General features: G+C 40.6%; 1 protein-coding gene across 4 annotated transcripts in view; it reads right to left on the bottom strand.

Moving 5' to 3' along the window:
- Nucleotides 1–21,047, bottom strand: part of mib2 (mindbomb E3 ubiquitin protein ligase 2) — a 42,009-nt gene that overhangs the window by 11,531 nt on the left and 9,431 nt on the right. For all 4 annotated transcript variants that reach the window (XM_034591035.1, XM_034591034.1, XM_034591036.1 and 1 more), the window contains exons 2-12: nucleotides 18,747–19,142; nucleotides 17,790–17,961; nucleotides 7,380–7,486; nucleotides 5,787–5,981; nucleotides 5,242–5,384; nucleotides 4,097–4,204; nucleotides 3,865–3,969; nucleotides 3,071–3,233; nucleotides 2,308–2,441; nucleotides 1,247–1,395; nucleotides 585–741 (exon numbers count right to left, since the gene is read on the bottom strand). In XM_034591035.1, coding sequence (XP_034446926.1) covers nucleotides 585–741; nucleotides 1,247–1,395; nucleotides 2,308–2,441; nucleotides 3,071–3,233; nucleotides 3,865–3,969; nucleotides 4,097–4,204; nucleotides 5,242–5,384; nucleotides 5,787–5,981; nucleotides 7,380–7,486; nucleotides 17,790–17,961; nucleotides 18,747–18,969 — 1,656 coding nt within the window. In that variant the 5' untranslated portion in view covers nucleotides 18,970–19,142. The remainder of the gene's footprint in view (nucleotides 1–584; nucleotides 742–1,246; nucleotides 1,396–2,307; nucleotides 2,442–3,070; nucleotides 3,234–3,864; nucleotides 3,970–4,096; nucleotides 4,205–5,241; nucleotides 5,385–5,786; nucleotides 5,982–7,379; nucleotides 7,487–17,789; nucleotides 17,962–18,746; nucleotides 19,143–21,047) is intronic.

Genomic DNA, 21,047 nt, shown 5'->3' with positions numbered 1-21,047 from the left:
TCTCTGGCTACACGTCACTCTCTATTCAGTCCTGATGGGCCAGAGAGGAGTGGGACAAAGGTTTGCTCTCTCTTATCACACATGACACAAAAGTGAACAAACATTTCATCAGGTCATGTTTACAAAGACAATCGTTTGATGTCCTCTACAAACTACACCAGCACAGACTGGTTATTACTTGTACTTATTGCCTCATTGCAGAATTAATCAACACTACCACAACATTGATATAGTTAAATAAGATAAACAAAAGAAAAGAAAAGAATAATACAAATACCGCAATAGCCCTGAACCACTGAAATTCAGTGACTACTGATCAAAAGTAGAGGAATTCTGCCTTTAAGAGGCCAAAAACATGTTTTAAGAGGCCATCATGACCTTGACCTTTGACCACCAAAATCTAATCAGTTAATGTGTCCAAGTGAACATTTGTGCCAAATTTGAAAGAACTCTCTTGAGGTGTTCCTGTGAAATCACATTCACAAGGCAAAACATGTGTTTTGACCGTGACCTTTCAACACTAAATCTGATCCAAACGTTTAAATGGAGTAGCATCAAGTATTAAGCATCCTAAATCCTCTCACCTGGAGATTGACGTCAGCTGAATGTTCAGTCAGCACCCGCACCACATCAGTGAAGCCCTTGTTGACAGCGATGTGGAGCGCCGTGCACATGGAGTTGTTCAGGAGGTTGACGTTTGCCCCCTTGCTCAACAGCAGCCGAGCGATCTCTGCCTGATTACTACACAAAAAGACACAAAAAGACCCACACGCAGATTAATCCTCATTGTCCTTCATTTACGTTGAGTGATTCAACCTGTCCAAACAGTGTTTTGAATTAAGGTAATTTAAAGCAGTATATAAAAGAATCTCACGTGTTTGTTGTGTAAACCTACCAGGAGCCACACAAAGCTCCAGGGTTGCGTGCTAAGGCTGACATTTTGTTTGTATGGCGCAAGACGTCGGCATTACAAAGTTATTTTGAACAAGTATAAATTCCCACAGAGATTTTATCAGATGCGGAGATTCTGAGCATGTGCTCATCTTGTGAGGAGGGGAGGAGATATTGCTGACTGATTAGGCAACACTTAAGTGCTGTCCCTGGTGTAAATGGATTATCACATAACATGGTAGGAGAGCTCTGCTGAACAAGTGGGAGTGTGTCTGTGTGTTACCATGGCAGTTTTGTATTCTGATAAAAAAACCTGAGCATACAGTATGTATATGTGTGTGTGTGTCCTCCTCACCCAAAGGCAGTGTAGTGCAATGCCGTGTCTCCATCTTCATCCTTGACCTCGACGGAGCTGTTGGCCTGCAGCAGGGCCTTCACCACCTCCATGTGGCCTTGGTGAGCAGCGACCTGCAGTGCAGTCTTGCCCTGGTTCTTTATATCCACCTGCCAGAGACACAAACGTGGTCGAAGATTCATTTCAGACGAGGGAGCCTCAGACACTAACAGAGCTGAGCACAGACCGACTGGAGATAATCTGAGCATGAACAGCCAGCAGCGTCATACACATGATACATAATCTGAGCATGTTGTGTAACCATTAACATGGAGATGCAGAAATGCAGTTGAGAACACAAGTGAAATTTACTTTGATTTCCTTTTGCAACAAGATATTACTTTTCTTACTCATTTTTTAATAGAAACACATCTCATATAATATTCTACTCTATATAATGTGTTTATATAACTGTCATATTACAATGTAATTCCACAGAAGTTAAGTAAATAATTTTTATGGTGGCTGTTGAAAAAGAAAACTTTGTCCCTCCCTTATTTTCCTATTATCATTACTATTCAACCTCAGTCTTGACTAAACAAGCCGATGACATAATGAGAATCAGTTTCATAAATTATTAATGGACACAGTTATCCTCATCATGTCCAGTACTAAATTATTCATCTAATTTCCATATTTATAGGTGTAAATATCATAAATTAACAACCCAAAAAAACGAGAAGCTGTTGACTCTTGTGTGTGTAAATCTTATTATATGGGAGTCCATGACCTAGGAGAGTGATACAATATACAGCACCATATTCACAACAACAAAGAGTGGAGAGACAACTGCTTCACCCTACGTTTTGGTGCTGGGTTGTTGGAGAGGTGTGCAATGTGAACATTTAAATTTATTTCAGTCTTTTACTTTATCTGACAGAGCCAGCAAAGGCCAGTGTATCCTATGTCACCAAGTTACTTTAACCCCCTAAATTCCCCACCCCCAGTCTTGGTGTCCTGGTGGAAGGAGCTCTTGGAACGGGCAGTGGACTGCAGCAAAGAGAAGGGAGTGCTGCACTAACCTTGTCAGGATATTTCTGCACCAATTCCCTCACTTTGTTGGCACTGCCATGTGCTGCCTCAATGACCAAGCGGCTGGGATTGTCCTGCTCTGTAGACTGAGACAGCAGCTTCTCCAACACTGAGATGACAGTACCTGCACACAGACGTAGTCAGATGGAGAGGAGATGGGATAAAAGGAGAAGAAAAGGGGAGAGAGAAGAGTGAAAAAGTGATTAACTAACTTAATCAGTCTAATTGGAACCACATGATTAGAAATGTTGTCACAAAGACTTGCAGAGGCCAAAACAGCACAACAGAGTCACACTGGTTAATCTTTCAAGGCTGAGCCAAATGCAAAAACCACAGGAATGAGTCAAAATGTCCCCCCATGCAGTGCAATTGGACCACACACACATGCACACACATCACTCTGTTGACAAGCTCCCATCTGCTGAGGTGAACACATGCACAGGAAAGGTTTAGTCATGATTAAGAGACCGCTAAGAAGTTCTGACATGATGACAAATGTCTGCTGTGCGGCCAGAGCATCTCGCTGTCAACATGCAGGATCATGACATGCCACAGAGAAGAACATTTCAATAAATGGACACCCTGTCCACCGGTCGCTGAAAAAAGACACAACAGCAGCCTGTATGTGAAAGCATGCATGAGGCGAAGGAAGAGTAGAGCTGAAGGCAGGGGAAGATGAGTGAATGCACGCAGAGGGTAAAGCCAAAGCTGGAGTGTTACAGATGAGCCCCCTCGTCCCGGCAGAGGTCTTACTTCCAGATTCGTTGGGGTTCTCGGCCGTCATGAGGTTGGCGTCCACCTCCACGGGCTGGGCCGAGAGGCACGCTGGATTGAACGTCCATGTCTGACCTCCGAATGCCACCCGAAGGTCACCATCAGCATATACTTTCAACACCTTCCCGACCTGGCCAAGCACCTAGGACAAAAAACAGTAAGTGAGGTGGATGGGGCACGGGTGGGTGAGACAGGGACCAAGAAAAAAAAAAACAATGGAAAAACTAATCCAGCAGAAACTACTTCTTTCTACACCTCTTCAATTTTAGGCAAATTACCAGACTGTAATCAAGGAAACAAATCGGAACTTGACAACTTCCAGGTGTACAGTCAATTTTGGTGAAATAGGGTGTTTATTTTAGCAAGTTGTTGACAACAAGTAACCTGAGGACACCTGGATATAGAAGTAGGCAGAAGTCATTGTTTTGTAAAAGTAAATATTGGTTACGAAAAATCAAGAGTAACAACCACATCCTAAATAAAGCAATAAATGTTTTCTGTTTAATTTTGAGTTAGTTCAATAAACTTTCAGGAATAAAATACTAAATCTTATTATTTATGGTTTGTTATTGCTTACAAATACATTTTTGAATATCAAAACCTGTTATGGTGCATTATTCCTGCAGCAAAACTGCAATTATTTGTAACTGTTTTTCAATCACCAGTGTGCTGTGTCTATCTGAATGTGAAATTGTAATGCATCGTCTCTAATCTGAAGTATTGTCTCATCAGTCATGCTGCATTCAAAGAGTTATCAGGCTAAATGAGCGTACAGGAGCCATGCTGTCTGTCCACTCTCCATGGCCAGCCTGCAGTCTCTTCACACTCTCCATGTCCTCCAACACTCGGACTTGTTCACCGACTCCAAACGTGTTCACCTGGGAGAAAGACAGACGGACAAACTATTGACACACAGACAAAGTTGAGGAGCTATTAAAATCAACTAAAGATGTACTGATTAAGTAACTACACTGTCTCTATCCTTTAGTAGAAACTTATCTGTACCTTGGTCAGGGCCCCAGGATGGAAAGTCCAGCGGATGTTGTTGCTGTACTGGACTCTGACATCTCCTCGGTCAGTGATTCTATGGACAGTCCCGATCCGACAAATGTACTGCAAACACAAATAGACTGTTTCACCCCGGGTGTCCCTCTCTGCATGTCTGTGACCTTAATGTTCCCTTTAGCAGCTGTGATTTGAGAGTTGGATGTTCTGTTTCTGTTCACTCCACTGCACGCCAACATCAAACTGAGCTACTTATATAATACAGATATTCTATATGCCAGGTTCAAAAGCCATGTGTGAGGCCATGTTTTCCTAAAGCACAAAAAATACATGCATGCACTCAGTTTATTATGTTGTTGGAAAAAACTGGTATAACAGGTTTGAATTTAACAGGTTTCAATGATAAAATTGTGGTCACTTGAGTTAGGTTTGTTTAATGTATTATCTCCATCAAGGAGGTTATGTTTTCATCCCTGTTGGTTTGTATTGTTGGTTGGTTTGTATGATTGCAAGCAAGATCACACAAAAACAACAAAACAGATTTCCACAAAACTTGGTTGAAGGATGCGGAATGGGTCAGGGAAGAACCCACAAAATGTTGGTGTGGATCCGGATCAGAGGACAGATTGAGGATTCTTTTTCATCAGTTTAACATTGCCACATAGAGCATTTTTCAACATTAGAGTATATGAGTATGTGAAATTTAGAGCAGCTAGATTGAACTCAAGGGAACTGTCCTGAGTGCCAGTCTAGTCCTTGAGATCTGTCTCAAACTTCACTGGGATCAAACTGTGCCAAACTGAATTGATTGAATACAGTTTAGAAAGGCAAACAAATTAATGAATTAAGAGTCTGAATACTTGCAATTAGCACTTTTAGTTTTATATCTAAAAACACAATTTCACTGTGTCATGATGAGTTACTGAGTTTAGATAGGTGGGAAGAAATGGCAGATTAATCCATTTAAAATTAAATCTACAATCAAGTGGGACAAAAGTGAAGGGGTCTGAATACTTTCTGAAGCCACTGTACACTTTGTACTTGTGCATTATAGAACAGTTCAACAGGGAGTTATGTGACGCTGTCAATTGTTTCATCTGAATTGTGTTATTTGTCTTTGTGTCTTGAAGGAAACAGTTTAGTACCTCGGCCATTTTGGGGTTCCAACCTCCGTGGCCCTCCTGCATCTGTCGCAGGATGTCCACCTCCAAGAGACACTTGACCTTGTCTCCCTGCTGGAAGGAGTGGCCATCAGCACTCTCCTGGCGCTGCAGCTCTGCGTGCTCTCCTGGATGGACAAGTGTCAGCATCAAACTCAGACCCCCACTCATGGGGGCTTTTCAAAACTAAGAGTGACAATAGTTTAAAACTAGTATTTATCGCTGTGTTGTCTCAGGACATTGCAGTGATAAAAAAAAGAATTACTGTTAGTACTTTACAGCTGTCACCCAATAATTAAGTAAATTAGAGGGTAGTTTTATACTTATCACAACGTAGTGATATTACAGACTATGATCTGATTATGCATGAAAGCAAATATCCTTTGATTTACTTCTAATTTTGAAATGTGAACCACAGAACTGAGAAATTAACGACTAAGTGTCTCAGGAGTGCAAACTTAGATAAAATAGACTAATATATAAAAGAATAGAATAAAATGAAATAAAATAGACTTATAAAATAGTCTTACCGAGCTTTGGTAGGTGGTCTTTGTAATAGAAGCCTCCTTGGCCGTCAGACACATATTTCAGGTCTACCTTGCCCTTGTGGCCCATTCGGTAGACATTGGTGGTGCCGTTAGACCAGGTGACACTGGCCACGCTGCGACCAGACTCTGTATCCCAGCCACGAATATCCACTACCTTCCCAACCTTACCCTCCCCGCCTACACACACATAAATGCACACAGATAAATATGCAAGAACCAATAGCATATCAGCTCGTTAAAGAAAATCATGGTTAGAGAAAGATAAAGTGGATTTTGTTATGTTTGTGAGAACATTTCAACAGAGTGAACACGCAGTGACAGAGACAATATTTAAACATCAGGTAAGAATGGAAGACAGAGACATGTGAGACAAATGAGATGACACAGAGAAACATGCCTCAGTCACTCTCATGTTACCTACAACACAGCTACCCTTCTCAAATCAAAAATACAAAAACATCAAAAAGAAAAATCAGAAGCAGAATCACCATTAAACAATAACATAGTTCCAAGCCACATTATTAGTGTCCATGCTGTTTCAAAGGATGGTTTGAGATCCATACATCAGGTTTTAATGAGAAGAACCCTAAAGTCACTGAAGTCCTCAAGCTGCCTCAGTAAGCACACCAACTAATCCAGTGACCCGTAAGACTACATGGTGGGATGGGGGTCTGTGAGCATCCTCAGAGCGTCCCGAATGCACTTATCGCAAACGCCATTTGAGCCTGATGAGTGACTTGACCTAACCCCGGGGCGTTGATTTTCAAAGACACTAAAGGGACATTTTGACTCATTCGCTCCAGCCCAGAAAAGGGACCATTACTATTCTCAGAGACAACCACGACCCCAGACCAGGAATCATAAAGACATATTAACATTCTCCCTCTCCCTAAAGGGAACATTCAAGGGTTTAAATTTAGTCCACTGATGTGGAAGATTGTTTTTTTCAATTACTATTTAAACAATTTCAAACATCACCATGTGTGGGCTGTTTGTATCTGATAGGCGACAAATTTCTCAAAACACTGCAGACTCACAGCTTATCACATGATAAAAAAAATGCAGACGAAAACATAATTCAAGGCAAGAAATAATCTCCAGTCTTTGCCTTCTTATTACTTGCACCGCAGACAATAGTGACTAAATGAAGGGGGTTCTCAGTTTGTGCAACCTAACAGGTCTGAACAAAGAAAAACAAGGACACACAGAGACGGGCACATCTGTGGAACAGACTCAAATAAGTCACTGGCAATATAAGTGCATGCAGACACATACTAATTGAACATTTCATGGGTTAATGAGACGTGAGGTTACAGTGTTGGTATGGGTTATGGATAGTGGAACACTTTGAAGAGGCACAGCTCCATACTCAGGAAGGTAGGGGGGCTTTTGAGTTGGCAATGGCAGTGCGACCCCCCCCCCCACCAACAGACGACACACACACACACACACACACACACACACACACACACACACACACACACACACACACACACACACACACACACACACACACACACACACACACACACACACACACACACACACACACACACACACACACACACAACTCACCGTCTTGGTTGCCCCAGTCCCAGTCAGGTCCTCGAACGACTTTAACCCCCTGGAAGATTCCTTTGAGGATGATCCGTGGGAGGTTCTGCCTCGGTGCCAAGCTTACTCTGTGATTTAAAGAGCATGGACATACAGCTGAAAAAAACTGACTACACACCATCTGAGAAAAAATTAAGACATCACACTTTGATTTAGGGCTGTTGCAATATCGGATTTACAATTAACGATTATCTTGGCCAAAAGAATTCACAACAATATAGTGATATCTAGGTTTGAAAAACAACAATAATGGAATTGGTCAATTGACGTTTTAACATTGTTTTAAGTATGTTTTATGTAGTTTAGCAAATTCATGACACTCAAATTATTCCAAAACTACTAATAGAAATTACTAATACCAAGTGGGGTTGTGCAGACAGATGCTGATGGTCAGAGCAATACTATTTACACAAATTTCCCCATTATGATAAAGGGGAAGTGGATTGATTTACACAATGTTATCATATGATTTTTATTAACACAATATCAATAACTCATGTGATAATTGTCTATTATTATTATTATGATTATGAGTTTAAATGATGCTGAGTTGTTTAATTTGTTGTCCTTAATTCTAAATGTTGTTTTTTATTATTTGTCTTGTTTTTATTTGTACTCTTTGTGAAGCACTTTGTAGTAGCTGTTTATGAAAGTGCAATATAAATATCATATTTTGATTTGATATTGATTATTATTATTATCAATATTAGGATGTTGCGACAGTCCTACATTGATTAAGTATGCATATACTGTTAAAGCATTTTATGTCTTAGAAAACACGATAGAAAACACACAAATATGCACAGTTGGAATACCAATTATTGAGGTATAAAAAATGTGTCGGCCAAATAACATTAATAAAGCATTTAAACCTTATGAGATACAAATCAAGGAAAAACATTCTTTCTGACCAATGAACATGGTATATTTGAACATGAACTTGATCCATAAATCAAATCAACAAAATGCTGTTGTCTGACTTAATTCAATAGACAGATTATAATTAAAAAGCCAATTAAAATAGATATGGTGGAACCTTCCTAAAGAACACACATGTGATAAGGCTTGAGCATTTGAGCATATTATAGCATACTATACATGTCTGCTGTGATCTCCTGACAACAAAAAGGTACATTGTGGAGTTACTAGCACAATTAGCACAATCAACAATGGGCTGAATGTCATGAAAACCAAATCCTTTGACTTCCAGTCTCATATCAAAGTATAATACTGATAGGTCTCCTGGCTCCAAAGGTGATCTCTTATAAGTTTTTTGAATGATGTCTATTCTGTGGTCGTTCTTCCAAAAATGGCCAGGAGATAAGCAGGATATCAAACTTGAGACAAGGTCTTTGACTGAAAAACTAAAATACACTAAGGAAACATTCCACACCAGTGTCAACACCTCACTTTTTACTGAAGTGCAATCATAGAGTCATTTCCTAAAATGTGACGTACCTTATGGTAAAGATTTGATCAGATCTTGGTGCAAAGGAGCTGCCTATTCCCATACTTTTTTGAAGAAATCAAACCCCAGCTTCCTTTTTTGGATGAAGTCAAAATCATATAGACGAAGAAGACGAGCCTCGTAAGAGCCGTAGTCCTCAGGCTTTGCTGCCTCCTTGTCTCTCTAACACCAGGTTAATGCTGTAGTATCATCTACCTTCATCCTTCTTCACTGGCAAGTTTTCTCAGGTTCCTGGGTGCTACAGTGGAAAACAGTCGTACGCTTGGCTCTTTGAGTCAACTAACAGGAAGTCTCCTGTGTGAGACTGACCTTCGACAGGTCTGTTCTGAGAAGAGAGCACAGAGCTTTGAGACTAATCCCTTGACAGCAGAGAATCAGAAAGCAGGCTACCTCAGGGCAGGTCAAAGAGCATGAATGTCTGTGAATGTATTTATGTCAATATCTACTGTATATAAGATGGAAACACTGCACATGTAGAAACAGTACAAAAGGTTTGTGCGTACATTAGTCTGCACTGCTATAGTGTATCTGTGGTTTTAGAGCTTTTCAAGGAATTCAGGATATGTATATATGGTTCAATTGTGATAAAGACAACTATATCAAACTTGGTTAACAGACTTCCTGAATTCATAGTTTTATGGTCCATGGAGATACTGTGCACATCTATACCAATTTCCTGATGGCAAAAATAATATTTAATTCAGCATTGAAGAATTAAAACCATACCAGAGAACGCTCTTTGACAGGAGAACTACTACAGCAAGAGAAAACTATTCCTAAAACTTGACTAAAAAATATTTCATGAGTAAAGTGGATGTAAACTGACAGATGGCCCAAATTCACATAAAAAATACATGACCTTGGGGTTTGTTGTGTTGTTTGGTAGTGAAGCTACTCTGAAAAACAAAACAGCTCTTTCAAGGGATTAAGATTTCTAATCCTACATGAGCATGTCACCTCTGCTCCCAGACAGGATCAAGACAAGAGGCCTACACCAACTGACACAACAGCCAGGTCAACAGTCAGCCAAGGGTTAGCGTGAGTCTCTGAAACAAACTCAGTGGGATACACAGATTAACCTTTGTTATGCAGGAACCAAAAGGACCAAGAAATTATCGAGAACATTTTATTTTTCACGAGAAAGGTGACAGGGATTTATGGAATTATAACAGGTGTAGGTATCATAGTTTTTTAGCTCAAGTACAACGGCTGTGGTTTAAAATATCTGCCCTGTTTACCCTCTACTTAAAGGCCTAGTGGAAACTTGACAACTGTGAAAACACAAATCCAGACTAAGTCTACTTGGTGAGACATAAAATAACTTAATACATTGACTTGTCATCTGCACCAACTTTGTTTTAGTCCACATCTTGCATACGACGAAACCCTTTTCAAAATACATTTATAAAGACAGCAGTTTTGTGGTGGGAGTGGAAACAAGAGTAAAATCTACAGATTTTCTAATTCCACTCCCCCCACTAGAAACAAGTTTTTGCAAATTCCAGTCACTTCCTTTTTTTTTTTTACAGAGAAAGCCCGGAAACCCCTGCAGGAAAGTTGTAGCGACGGGTATGATATACTTTGAACACAAACTGTTGAGGTCAGGTTTAGCATTGTATCTTGATAAGCAAAGGAAGGATTAGACTGATAGGTTTCCTAGAAAGTGCACGTGTGTTGTTTGTGAGTTGAAGAGCTGATTAACAAACTGCATACCAACCACCCACTTGTAAACATATGGTACACACATATGCCCTGAGCACTGTCAGCATGCACACACACATCTATGTACTACAAGACTTAAACCACATGCCCAAAAAGAAAACACTGAACACAGTTAACAAGCAGCGACAGCACCTCTCTGCATTTGAATCCGAATAATTAGGTTTCAAATATAGTTTATTTAAAAGTCATATTTTAAAAAAATGAGGAAATATACAACAGTCCCTTAATAACAGCTTAATGCTTTAGGAACAGCACATAAAACCTGCACCTTGATTTACTTCCCATCTGACACCTGTTGTCTAATACGTCTTCTAGGAAACTGGAAATGTTAACATGCTAATCTGCACATCTGAGAATGTTAGCATGCTAATCCTGTGAAATCCGTTGTAATTACAATGGAACACTCGTGCACAGTACATCCAGATCATGTCTCGCACCGTGTCTGTGATGGTGCCGCTCCGGTGTCGGCTTACTGCAGCAGTTTATTTTGTTGACAACTTCCTATTGCTCCCTCGGGACACTAATAAAGTTTCTGCCTACAGTTTGGCTGTAAACTACAAATAGATCTACCCTGCTTTTGTTGCCATTAAAGTCTCACACATGTTTGGTCCACATGAAAGCGGTTCCCTTTTAACTATGCTGAGCCCAAATCAGTCTCCTCACATAAATCACTGCTGGCACCACAATAACTCCCACTCATTATGAAGCCAAGTTAAATTTGCCTTTCCAGGCAAATATCAGGGTGTCTCATGACTGCCAGATAATAAATCAGTCTTTTGAAAATGCTGTCAGTGAAATATGGGTCAGTGTAGTGGGGAAATAAAGAAGTGCTGTGTGTTCGGTATCACATACTGTACAGTGCTCCTCTCTTTCATGTGATGTTCTCCCAGATGTACACTCTGTCCCAGTGCCAGGCAACAATCACAACTCTTTTCACTAAAATTAGACAAAGATGTATTTGATAAAAGAAAGAATGCAGAGATACTATGAATAGACCATTTCATGTTAAAATGGTATGCAGCAAATTGTGACTTATATTGATAAAAAATGTCTTGTTTGATTTATTTATATTTGTTGAGCTGGAAAATGTGCAAGCATTGACTTGTTTCTTTACTATCAGGGAAGTTCAACACTGGCTGCTGTTAAATGCAATTGCATTAAAGAAAATCTAACGAATTTAGTTGTTATTAGGGCCCGAGCACCGACAGTGCTATTGCTTTTCTTTTGATTATTCAGGCAAATGAATTGCATTTTTGACGGCTTGAACATACTCGAAAACTCAAACTTCGCGGGTGTGCAGGCCTGATGAAAATGTACGTATTCTGGAGTAATTCGAAAATGGGCAGCGCCCCCTAAAACGCAGCAATTCCGTTTAACCAATCTTCACAAAATTCGGTACACACGTTTATTAAGACCGAACGAAAGAAAAAAGTCAGAGGCACCAATTTAATTAACGCAACAGGAAGTCGGCCATTTTGGATTTTGAACATTTTAAATTTGGTGAGTGTCTTCTTAACAAGATGGAGATTAAAACAACCTCTATTTTTGAGTTTTCGCCACACGGTGTGAGCGTGGCGGGGCATCAAATTTTGATGGGTCGCCATTAAAACACAAGGTTGTTGTATCTCGGACATACAGGTGCATCTCAATGAATTAGAATATCATGGAAAAGTCCATTTATTTCGATAATTCAATTCAAAAAGTGAAACTCATATATTATATAGATTCATTACACACAGAGTGAAATATTTCAAGTGTTTATTTCTTTTAATTTTGACGGTTATGGCTTACAGCTAATGAAAACCCAAAATTCAGTATCTCAGAAAATTAGAATATTACATAAGACCAATAAAACAAAGGATTTTTAATACAGAAATGTCAGCCTTCTGAAAAGTATGTTCATATATATATGCACTCAATACTTGGTCGGGGCTCCTTTTGCATGAATTACTGCATCAATGCGGCGTGGCATGGAGGCGATCAGCCTGTGGCACTGCTGAGGTGTTATGGAAGCCCAGGTTGCTTTGATAGCGGCCTTCAGCTCGTCTGCATTGTTGGGTCTGGTGTCTCTCATCTTCCTCTTGACAATACCCCATAGATTCTCTACGGGGTTCAGGTCAGGCGAGTTTGCTGGCCAATCAAGCACAGTGATACCATGGTCATTAGACCAGGTATTGGTACTTTTGGCAGTGTGGGCAGGTGCCAAGTCCTGCTGGAAAATTAAATCAGCATCTCCATAAACCTTGTCAGCGGAGGGAAGCATGAAGTGCTCTAAAATTTCCTGGTGAAAAAACACAGTGGACCAACACCAGCGCCTGACATGGCTCCCCAAATCATCACTGACTGTGGAAACTTCACACTGGACTTCAAGCAACTTGGATTCCGTGCCTCTCCACTCTTCCTCCAGACTCTGGGACCTTGATTTCCAAATGCAATGCAAAATGTACTTTCATCTGAAAAGAGGACTTTGGACCACTGAGCAACAGTCCAGTCCTTTTTCTCCTTAGCCCAGGTAACACGCTTCTGACGTTGTCTCTGGTTCAGGAGTGGCTTGACACGAGGAATGCGACAGCTGTAGCCCATGTCCTGGATACGTCAGTGCGTGGTGGCTCTTGATGCACTGACTCCAGCCTCAGTCCACTCCTTGTGAATCTCCCCCGAATTCTTGAATGGCCGTTGCTTCACAATCCTCTCAAGGCTGCGGTTATCCCTGTTGCTTGTGCACCTTTTTCTACCACACTTTTTCCTTCCACTCAACTTTCTATGAATATGCTTGGATACAGCACTCCGTGGACAGCCAGCATCTTTAGCAATGACCTTTTGTGGCTTACCCTCCTTGTGGAGGGTGTCAGTGACTGTGTTCTGGACAACTGTCAAGTCAGCAGTCTTCCCCATGATTGTGTAGCCTACTGAACCAGACTTAGAGACCTTTGCAGGTGTTTTGAGTTAATTATCTGATTAGAGTGGGACATCGTGAGTCTACAATATTGAACTTTTTCACAATATTCTAATTTTCTGAGATACTGAATTTGGGGTTTTCATTAGCTGTAAGCCATAATCATCAAAATTAAAAGAAGTAAACGCTTGAAATATTTCACTCTGTGTGAAATGAATCTATATAATATATGAGTTTCACTTTTTGAATTTAATTATCGAAATAAACGAACTTTTCCATGATATTCTAATTTATTGAGATGCACCTGTACATGGTCCAATTGACCACTGATTCAGGAAGTTGGCCATTTTTAATTGAGTGGTCATTTTTGACCATTTAAACATGTATTTTGATTGACTCCTCCTCGAGCTTTCATCAGATCAACTTTAAACTCAGTGAGTATTATCTCAACAACATGGAGATTAAAACTAACTCAAAGTTTTAGTGTACGTCACACGGTGTGACCGTGGTGTGGCGTCTTAAGTTTGATGATTCGCCAGAAAAGAGGGATTTATTATAACTCATCTGTGCATTGTCCAATCAGCCTTAAACCTCTTTCACACGATCACAGTCCCGCCCTGATCAGATCCATCTGTCAATATTGACTCATCGTTACAGCGCCACCTGCTGGCAACAGGAAGTGACATGTTTTATACTTTGATGAACTGCTCCTGGCTGCTTTACAATATACAGTTCAAATGACCTCAGACAAGCTATAAGACCATGGTCAGAATTGTAATTTCATCAAACAGTGTAAACATTAAGGTGCGGTGAAGGTTGATCCTTCGCCAAAGGAGACGAAGTTGTCATAACTCTACTGTGCATTGTCCAATCAGCACCAAAATTCTGTCACATGATCAGAGTCCATGCCTGAACAGCTCCATATGTCAATATTAAGTCACAGTCATAGCACCACCTATTGATTCACTGTGAAAAGGATGTTTTTAAACTCCACTGTGCATTGCCCCAAAAATCTCACCTATGATCAGAGTCCTGACCTGAACTGATCTATTAGTCTGTATGTAGTGATAGCGCCACCTACTGGCAACTGGAAGTAAGCCCCGTAATACGTGATAAGTATCGTTTCGCCCCCGGTCCCTGTCCACTCTCCCCCGCAGCCGCATCAGGTCCCGAGTTCGCAAGTGCTCAGGCCTGCACGTTATATTATATTATATTATCGTACAAAATGTCATTGTAATTACACTTCCAGAGGGTGTATAACTGCAATTTAATTAAAGGGTATAATAGGAATATTGAGCAGCAGAATGAGCAATCCTGTAGCCAAGTGGCAAAAAATATTGAAAATCATGATGGGATTTATGTAAATTAGTTCTCAACACTGCTGTCGTGAACAAATATGGAACTTGTCCTCTTACAGTGGTCAGTGATGAACACCAAGCCAACATCTGATACACTGTCTCAAAAGTCACAAAGGCTCTGAAGTGATGTTTGACGACTTCATTCACATCATGACTGAATGACTTCAGCGGAGTCACGGTCTTTTATGCCACTTATGAGCATCAATATACCATTCATGTTTCAGACACCATGAAAATAATCTCACTGAGAGCCAAAGTGGAGAGAGGCCCAGTATGTTAGCAGTGACGTCAATTCATTCAAAATCTCTGCAGATCAGATGCCTGAATTGTTCGCAATTATGTTTTTCAATATCATTCATATTAAATTAAACTAATTTAGGGGTGACATAATTTTGAAACGCAATATTCATCCATTTAAGAAATGTAGCACTCAATCTCCTATATAGACTTTTAAATATCAATCTTGACTATTCTATAAAGATAAACAGTTTTAAAATGTGCTATGTTACTGTAATTTCATCCACATTTTACTTCACTCTTATTAACTCCACTGAGCAGGAGGACGCTTACAATAGAATATGTCCCTAGTGTTGGACTACCAAACAACAGCATGACTGAGTCTTTAAAATACTTTTGGCTGTGTTATTAACACACTACGCATTTAAATTGGAGCTCTGGTATTAACACGCCTCAATCCTCAAGAAGGGAATCTCTGTTGAGTTATTTTTAGTTGTCTAAGTTTAGCTTCATCTCACTCAGATGCTATGAACCACCCCAATTCAAGTGGGATTAAAACGGCCTCTAAATAACGCAGATTAAAGATTAAACCAACATCAATGATCAAACAAATCAATTTCTATTTATTGATTACTATCTTAAAACTGAAATTGTATAGTATAAATTATATAAAAAGATTATAAAAATGTTCCAAATTCAGCAAAATGAAAATTGACTCGTCAGTGAGACCAAGCCAGTGTTTGTGCAGTGTCGACAGATGGAAAGCAATGACCTGTTGGGAGGGTCACATTTATAAATGTGTTTGCTCCACCAATAAAATATCACCTTAATGAAGGACACTGCTGAGCCAAACAACATTTGGGCCTTAATGATAAATCAATACTGAGGAGGGAGATGAAATGAGACTCTACCTCCTGTCAGAATGGTAAACTGTGCTATTCTGTCTCACTGGAAGAGGGCCGGGGTTTCACTAAAAGTCAAAATCTGCTGCTCCTCTTCCACCCTCGTCCACGCAGTACACAATCAAATGAGGCCACAACCAAAATCTAAAATTAGATTCTACTGAAGATGTTTTTTCTGTTTAGCGAAGACGTGATCACAGAAAAATTAAAAGCATGAAGTGATAGAACAGAGATGGCAAAGATACTAGGTTCAAGTCACGACCAGGAAATATTTTGGAGGTAGAACAATTCATTTGATTCACTGATGCATGAGGTGAACTGTTTCAATACGCACTAAAACTGTGAATTCGTTGTTCTGTCTGTGACACTGCTGTCATTGTCAGACATTTGCAGATTTTTCCCATATGGACTTTAATGAATAAACTCTTTATGCTCATCCTGACCGATTTAAATAGTGGTTTTTAAGCTCTTGAGAAAAAAACCTCATGGCTGACTTCAATATTTAGTTGTATTGAAGCGACAAGTCATGATTCACACACACACACACACACACACACACACACACACACACACACACACACACACACACACACACACACACACACACACACACACACACACACACACACACACACACACACACACACACACACACACACACACTTCACTGAACATCAGACAGGAAAATAAATGCTACTGCGTTGAAACCCGGACCAGGCTAAACTATAGAAGAAATCTGGGTCATACATATCACCTCGTTAAAATGAGAACAGGCTATCCAGCTGACATTCAGACAGTGCCTAAAGCCATTTGGAGCTTTACTGTGAACTGATGCAGAAGAGTAGATTCTGAAGAGGAGAACTCACTCCATTAAATCTGCATACGTAGGAGACTTGGAATCAGCTCACTAAACATTAAGCCATAACAAGGCCAGGCATGTTTTGACCAAGCTGAGATAAACAACATTAACAACACCTTTTGGTTCTTAAAAATCATCAAATTATCACAATGATCTGGCGACGATTTCGACGGAAAGTCTGACCCACTTTCCGACGACTTTATCTGAGGACTTAGAGAAAGGACACAGTCTGCAGACCGAAAGCACACTGCCCCGCCCCACTGACGGGCTAAAGCTATAGTCAGTAAAAGTGCTTTTCTGTTTTTAGTTAGAATGGACTGTGTTTGACACAAATTAAGTGAATCATGATGTAATCACCTAGAAAATTGGCTTTTGGTTAAAATTTGTATTTTGTAAACAAAGCTGAAATAAAAAAACAGGAGCCCAAAGCACCACATCTCCTCAACTCCTCTCTAATCCCTTCAAAATAAAATACCTGTTTGTTGTATCAAAGGGTCAACGCTGATTATTTGACCAGAGTCCAAGACCCTGCCCATGACATTTACACTGCAGGCTAATATATGAGTGTATGTAGTAGTGGCAAAGTCATTAATTTAAAACTGCAGTGTATTGAAAATGAAACCAGAAATGCTCCATCTGGTCAGTTAACTGAGGAAGACAAGCTGACAAGAGCTGATTACCAGATTACCAGAAGAAATTTAGCAGAGGGTATAGGAATGAACAAAAGTGGAAAATGTGATGATATTGCCATGAAAGCCTTGCCTGAACCGAATGTCGCCGGAATTAAGGCAACAGCACAAATAAAGGCTTACCTCCTATGAGTTGAATTGGATGTGAAGAAAGCAAGTTAAGTCGAGCAGAGATGTTGTAATAGACGACATCATAATTAGAAATCAAATGAGGATCAACGGTGGCAGCGCAGTACTCACGGCTGGGAGTGTGCCGTCTCGTAGCGCTCGAAAGCGTGGTTCAAGTCGTGCTTGTTGTTCATGTAACACTGGGTGCAGAGGTCGTAGTCGAAGCACACCTTGCACTTCCATCGCATTCCCATGATGCCATGCTTCTTGCAGCTGTCACAGATGATGTTGGAGTGACGCACGCCTGGAAAGGTAGAAGAGGTGGTTGAACATATGTTCCTATTTCTATGTCTTTCTATTTCATTTCTGTTGCTAAGAAATACATTCTTCCAACAACATCTACTTCCGGTACTGCAACTCACATTTGCAAGTTACATATCTCGTGTCTCACAAAAACGCTAATATCGCGAGAAGTAGAAGAACTGAGGCATAAACAGCATGACAAAAATTCCACGACCTCAGTTCCTCATCTCTTATCCTCTATTTCTTTCGCTCCATTAATTGAAGCTTCTGAGGCAGAAAAATGTCACATTAAATGGAGCAAAATGCTAAGAGTCCAGCATTAATGTTTGTGTCATTCAAGTCAAAAATAGGACTGGATGGGCTGATGACAAGAAATGGCACCAGGCTTACTCAAACTGGGCATTGTGAAGGCTGCATGAGCCACCAACGCCATGACCAACAGACACAAGCAAGTGAGATAAACATGTGGACACAGCTTTTCAACAAAAACATGACCATCGCAGCTGATGGACAAGTGAATTAGGAAAACTTTAACATCTAGGAGGTGGGATTCTAAAGGCTTAACAACATACTGCACTTTTTTGGGGGTCCTTGCCTTCAGAAACTGCCACTTCTACACTATCAATATCTGATAAAGGGTCTGTGTTGCTGGCAACATTGAATTACATTGCAACAATATTGAATACACTGTAACACCTGTTGGTGTTCCCTGTGGACAGAAACACAAAGTGCAAAGTGGCTAACACCAAAAAATACATTCAATTGATGATTGGATTGAGTGCTTACCAATTTGAGCATTATCATAAAGCAGCAGGTCGTAGGCACCCTGGTAGCCTGTGCGGTAGTTGGTCCTTGTGCCACTGTCCCATTGTACCACCACTGTCTTGTCCGGTGTAGTAGTACTGCCTTGTCGACCGATCTCCACCACAGTGCCCACGTGGCCCTCGCCATCATCCTGGTTTCCCCATTTCCAGTCCAGGCCGCGCACCACACGCATACCCACCTCCATGCTGCCTCTGCTGGGGCCTAGCCTGGGAGCTGAGCGCAATGGGTGGGGCCTGGCAGCACTGTCACTCCGGCTGCTGCGCCTCTGGGGCTTATGAGGGGCGGGACCGGCTCGCACCGACGATATTGCGCGTAGGGACGGCACCAGGGGTGTTTCCGGGAACAGATCAGGGGAGACTGGAGATAAAAGAAGAAAAAAGTTCAATGAAAAACACAGCAACAAATCACGGTACAATACTAGTATTTATGAAGTCAATAAATGGCTGTAACAAAGTTAAAAAATATAAAAGTGGATTAACTTTTTTTACTGAGTCAAAACAAACAGCTGATCCTTGTCCAGAGTTCATGTCACATCTTCAAATAAGCTTCAGTGGGACCATTTCACTGCTTTTAAACAAGGTAATCAAACAACCAGGGTGTTGCTTCTTCGTGTCCATCAGTGGCTGCTGAGGGGACTCATAAAGCAACATGCCATACGTCTCCATTTCTGAGCAGTGTTTTCTCTGCTGGTGGATCTTGCACTGGAGGCCTCGCTGCGTGTCATGGCACACTTCTGGAGAGAGCAGCTGGACTCGACTGCAACGCCCTAGTGAGCTAATCACGCCCTGACCTGACACAGACATGCACACACACAGGTGCACACACACGCACACACGCACGCACGCACACGCACACACACACACACACATTAACAGACAGCCCATTGGCCACATTCATGCACTAATCATAACACACAGCTACTTAAACATAACCCTATACTTGAGGTGTAAGCTGTAAACACTTAAGAGATCCTAAAGGAAACAAAACAAACAAATTGACATGAATCTGGAATGCTCAGCACTGTACAACTCAGATAACATTTTGTATGAACCTTCCTTGATCTCATAAAAAAAGTCAAAATCTCATCACAGGGACAGATGTACAAGAACTGACACATTCACACCCGTGACTGATGACTGCAGTGTTTGAACAAATTCCTCCAGGCGCTAATACAGGAAGGAAGCAGCATTTACAGTGGGGGAAGCTTGAGTCAGCAATATACTCAGAAAAATGAACTTTTGCAGAGGAACCTGAGCAGCAGGATTCATCCAATCACACGCATTAATCAGAAATATACACTGGTACACTTTCATACACTGCACCTCCAACACTACGATTATAAAGAAGGTTTAAAAGTAATTGCTATAGCTAATGCTGTTTGTGTATAATCATACAATACAAGTTGTAGATAACATTTGTTCATATGCACTACCAACAATATAACTACAGCTTTAAATGACAGAGAGAACAAAATGTATCCACATTGTGTGTTCATGCTTCTTTCCTTTACAACTGATATCTTATATGCATCAAGAAGAGGACAAGCAATATAGATTTTTTAGAAAATCTTTCAGAAAACCTCTGTTAAACTATAAGTTAATACACACAGGCACACATCCTACTTGCTGTCACCAATCAGTGTTAAGACAGACTCACACTCACAGCTCCTGCTTTGAATTAACACCCCATACAAACAATACCACCCTATGTGTTGCAGTGAAGATGAAGAAAATTGACTTTTTAAAAACCTATTTGTTTTGATTGTACTTTTACAATCAGTAGCAGCACCTGGACTACAGCACCAGACTGTATTTCAACATAAAACAAGTAATAACAGAAAACAGTCTAAAGTCACACAACAGCCTGCACCCTGAAATCACGTCTCGTGCTTGCCAAAGGGGTCATACATTTGACCACATTCCCTAGCAGATGGTGGTGATAATCCATCATGCCCCTGTTTACAAGAACCACAGATCTAAATTAGAAGGACAATGAAGACACTTAAGCCTTTAGTGTGGACAGAGAAAATCGAGTAAATCATCTATAAATGCTGGTGTAGACACAAACTTTCAACACAATCCACTTTTGTGTGAAACAAATCCTAGAATCTTTCTTAACACCCTCCGTTTGTCAGGTACTTTTCACTCAGTATGACAGCTCAGTGAAAGGGTTTATTAAAAAAAAAATCTTTCAATAACAGGGTGGACAGATGTCTGTAATGTAGCTGAGATTACACTCGCATGCTTATCAAGATTACAATTT

This window comes from Hippoglossus hippoglossus, chromosome 7 (assembly GCF_009819705.1).
Source record: "Hippoglossus hippoglossus isolate fHipHip1 chromosome 7, fHipHip1.pri, whole genome shotgun sequence".
Lineage (NCBI taxonomy): Eukaryota > Metazoa > Chordata > Actinopteri > Pleuronectiformes > Pleuronectidae > Hippoglossus > Hippoglossus hippoglossus.
Note: the sequence above shows the minus strand (reverse complement) of the source record. Positions and strands in the feature narration are given on the sequence as shown.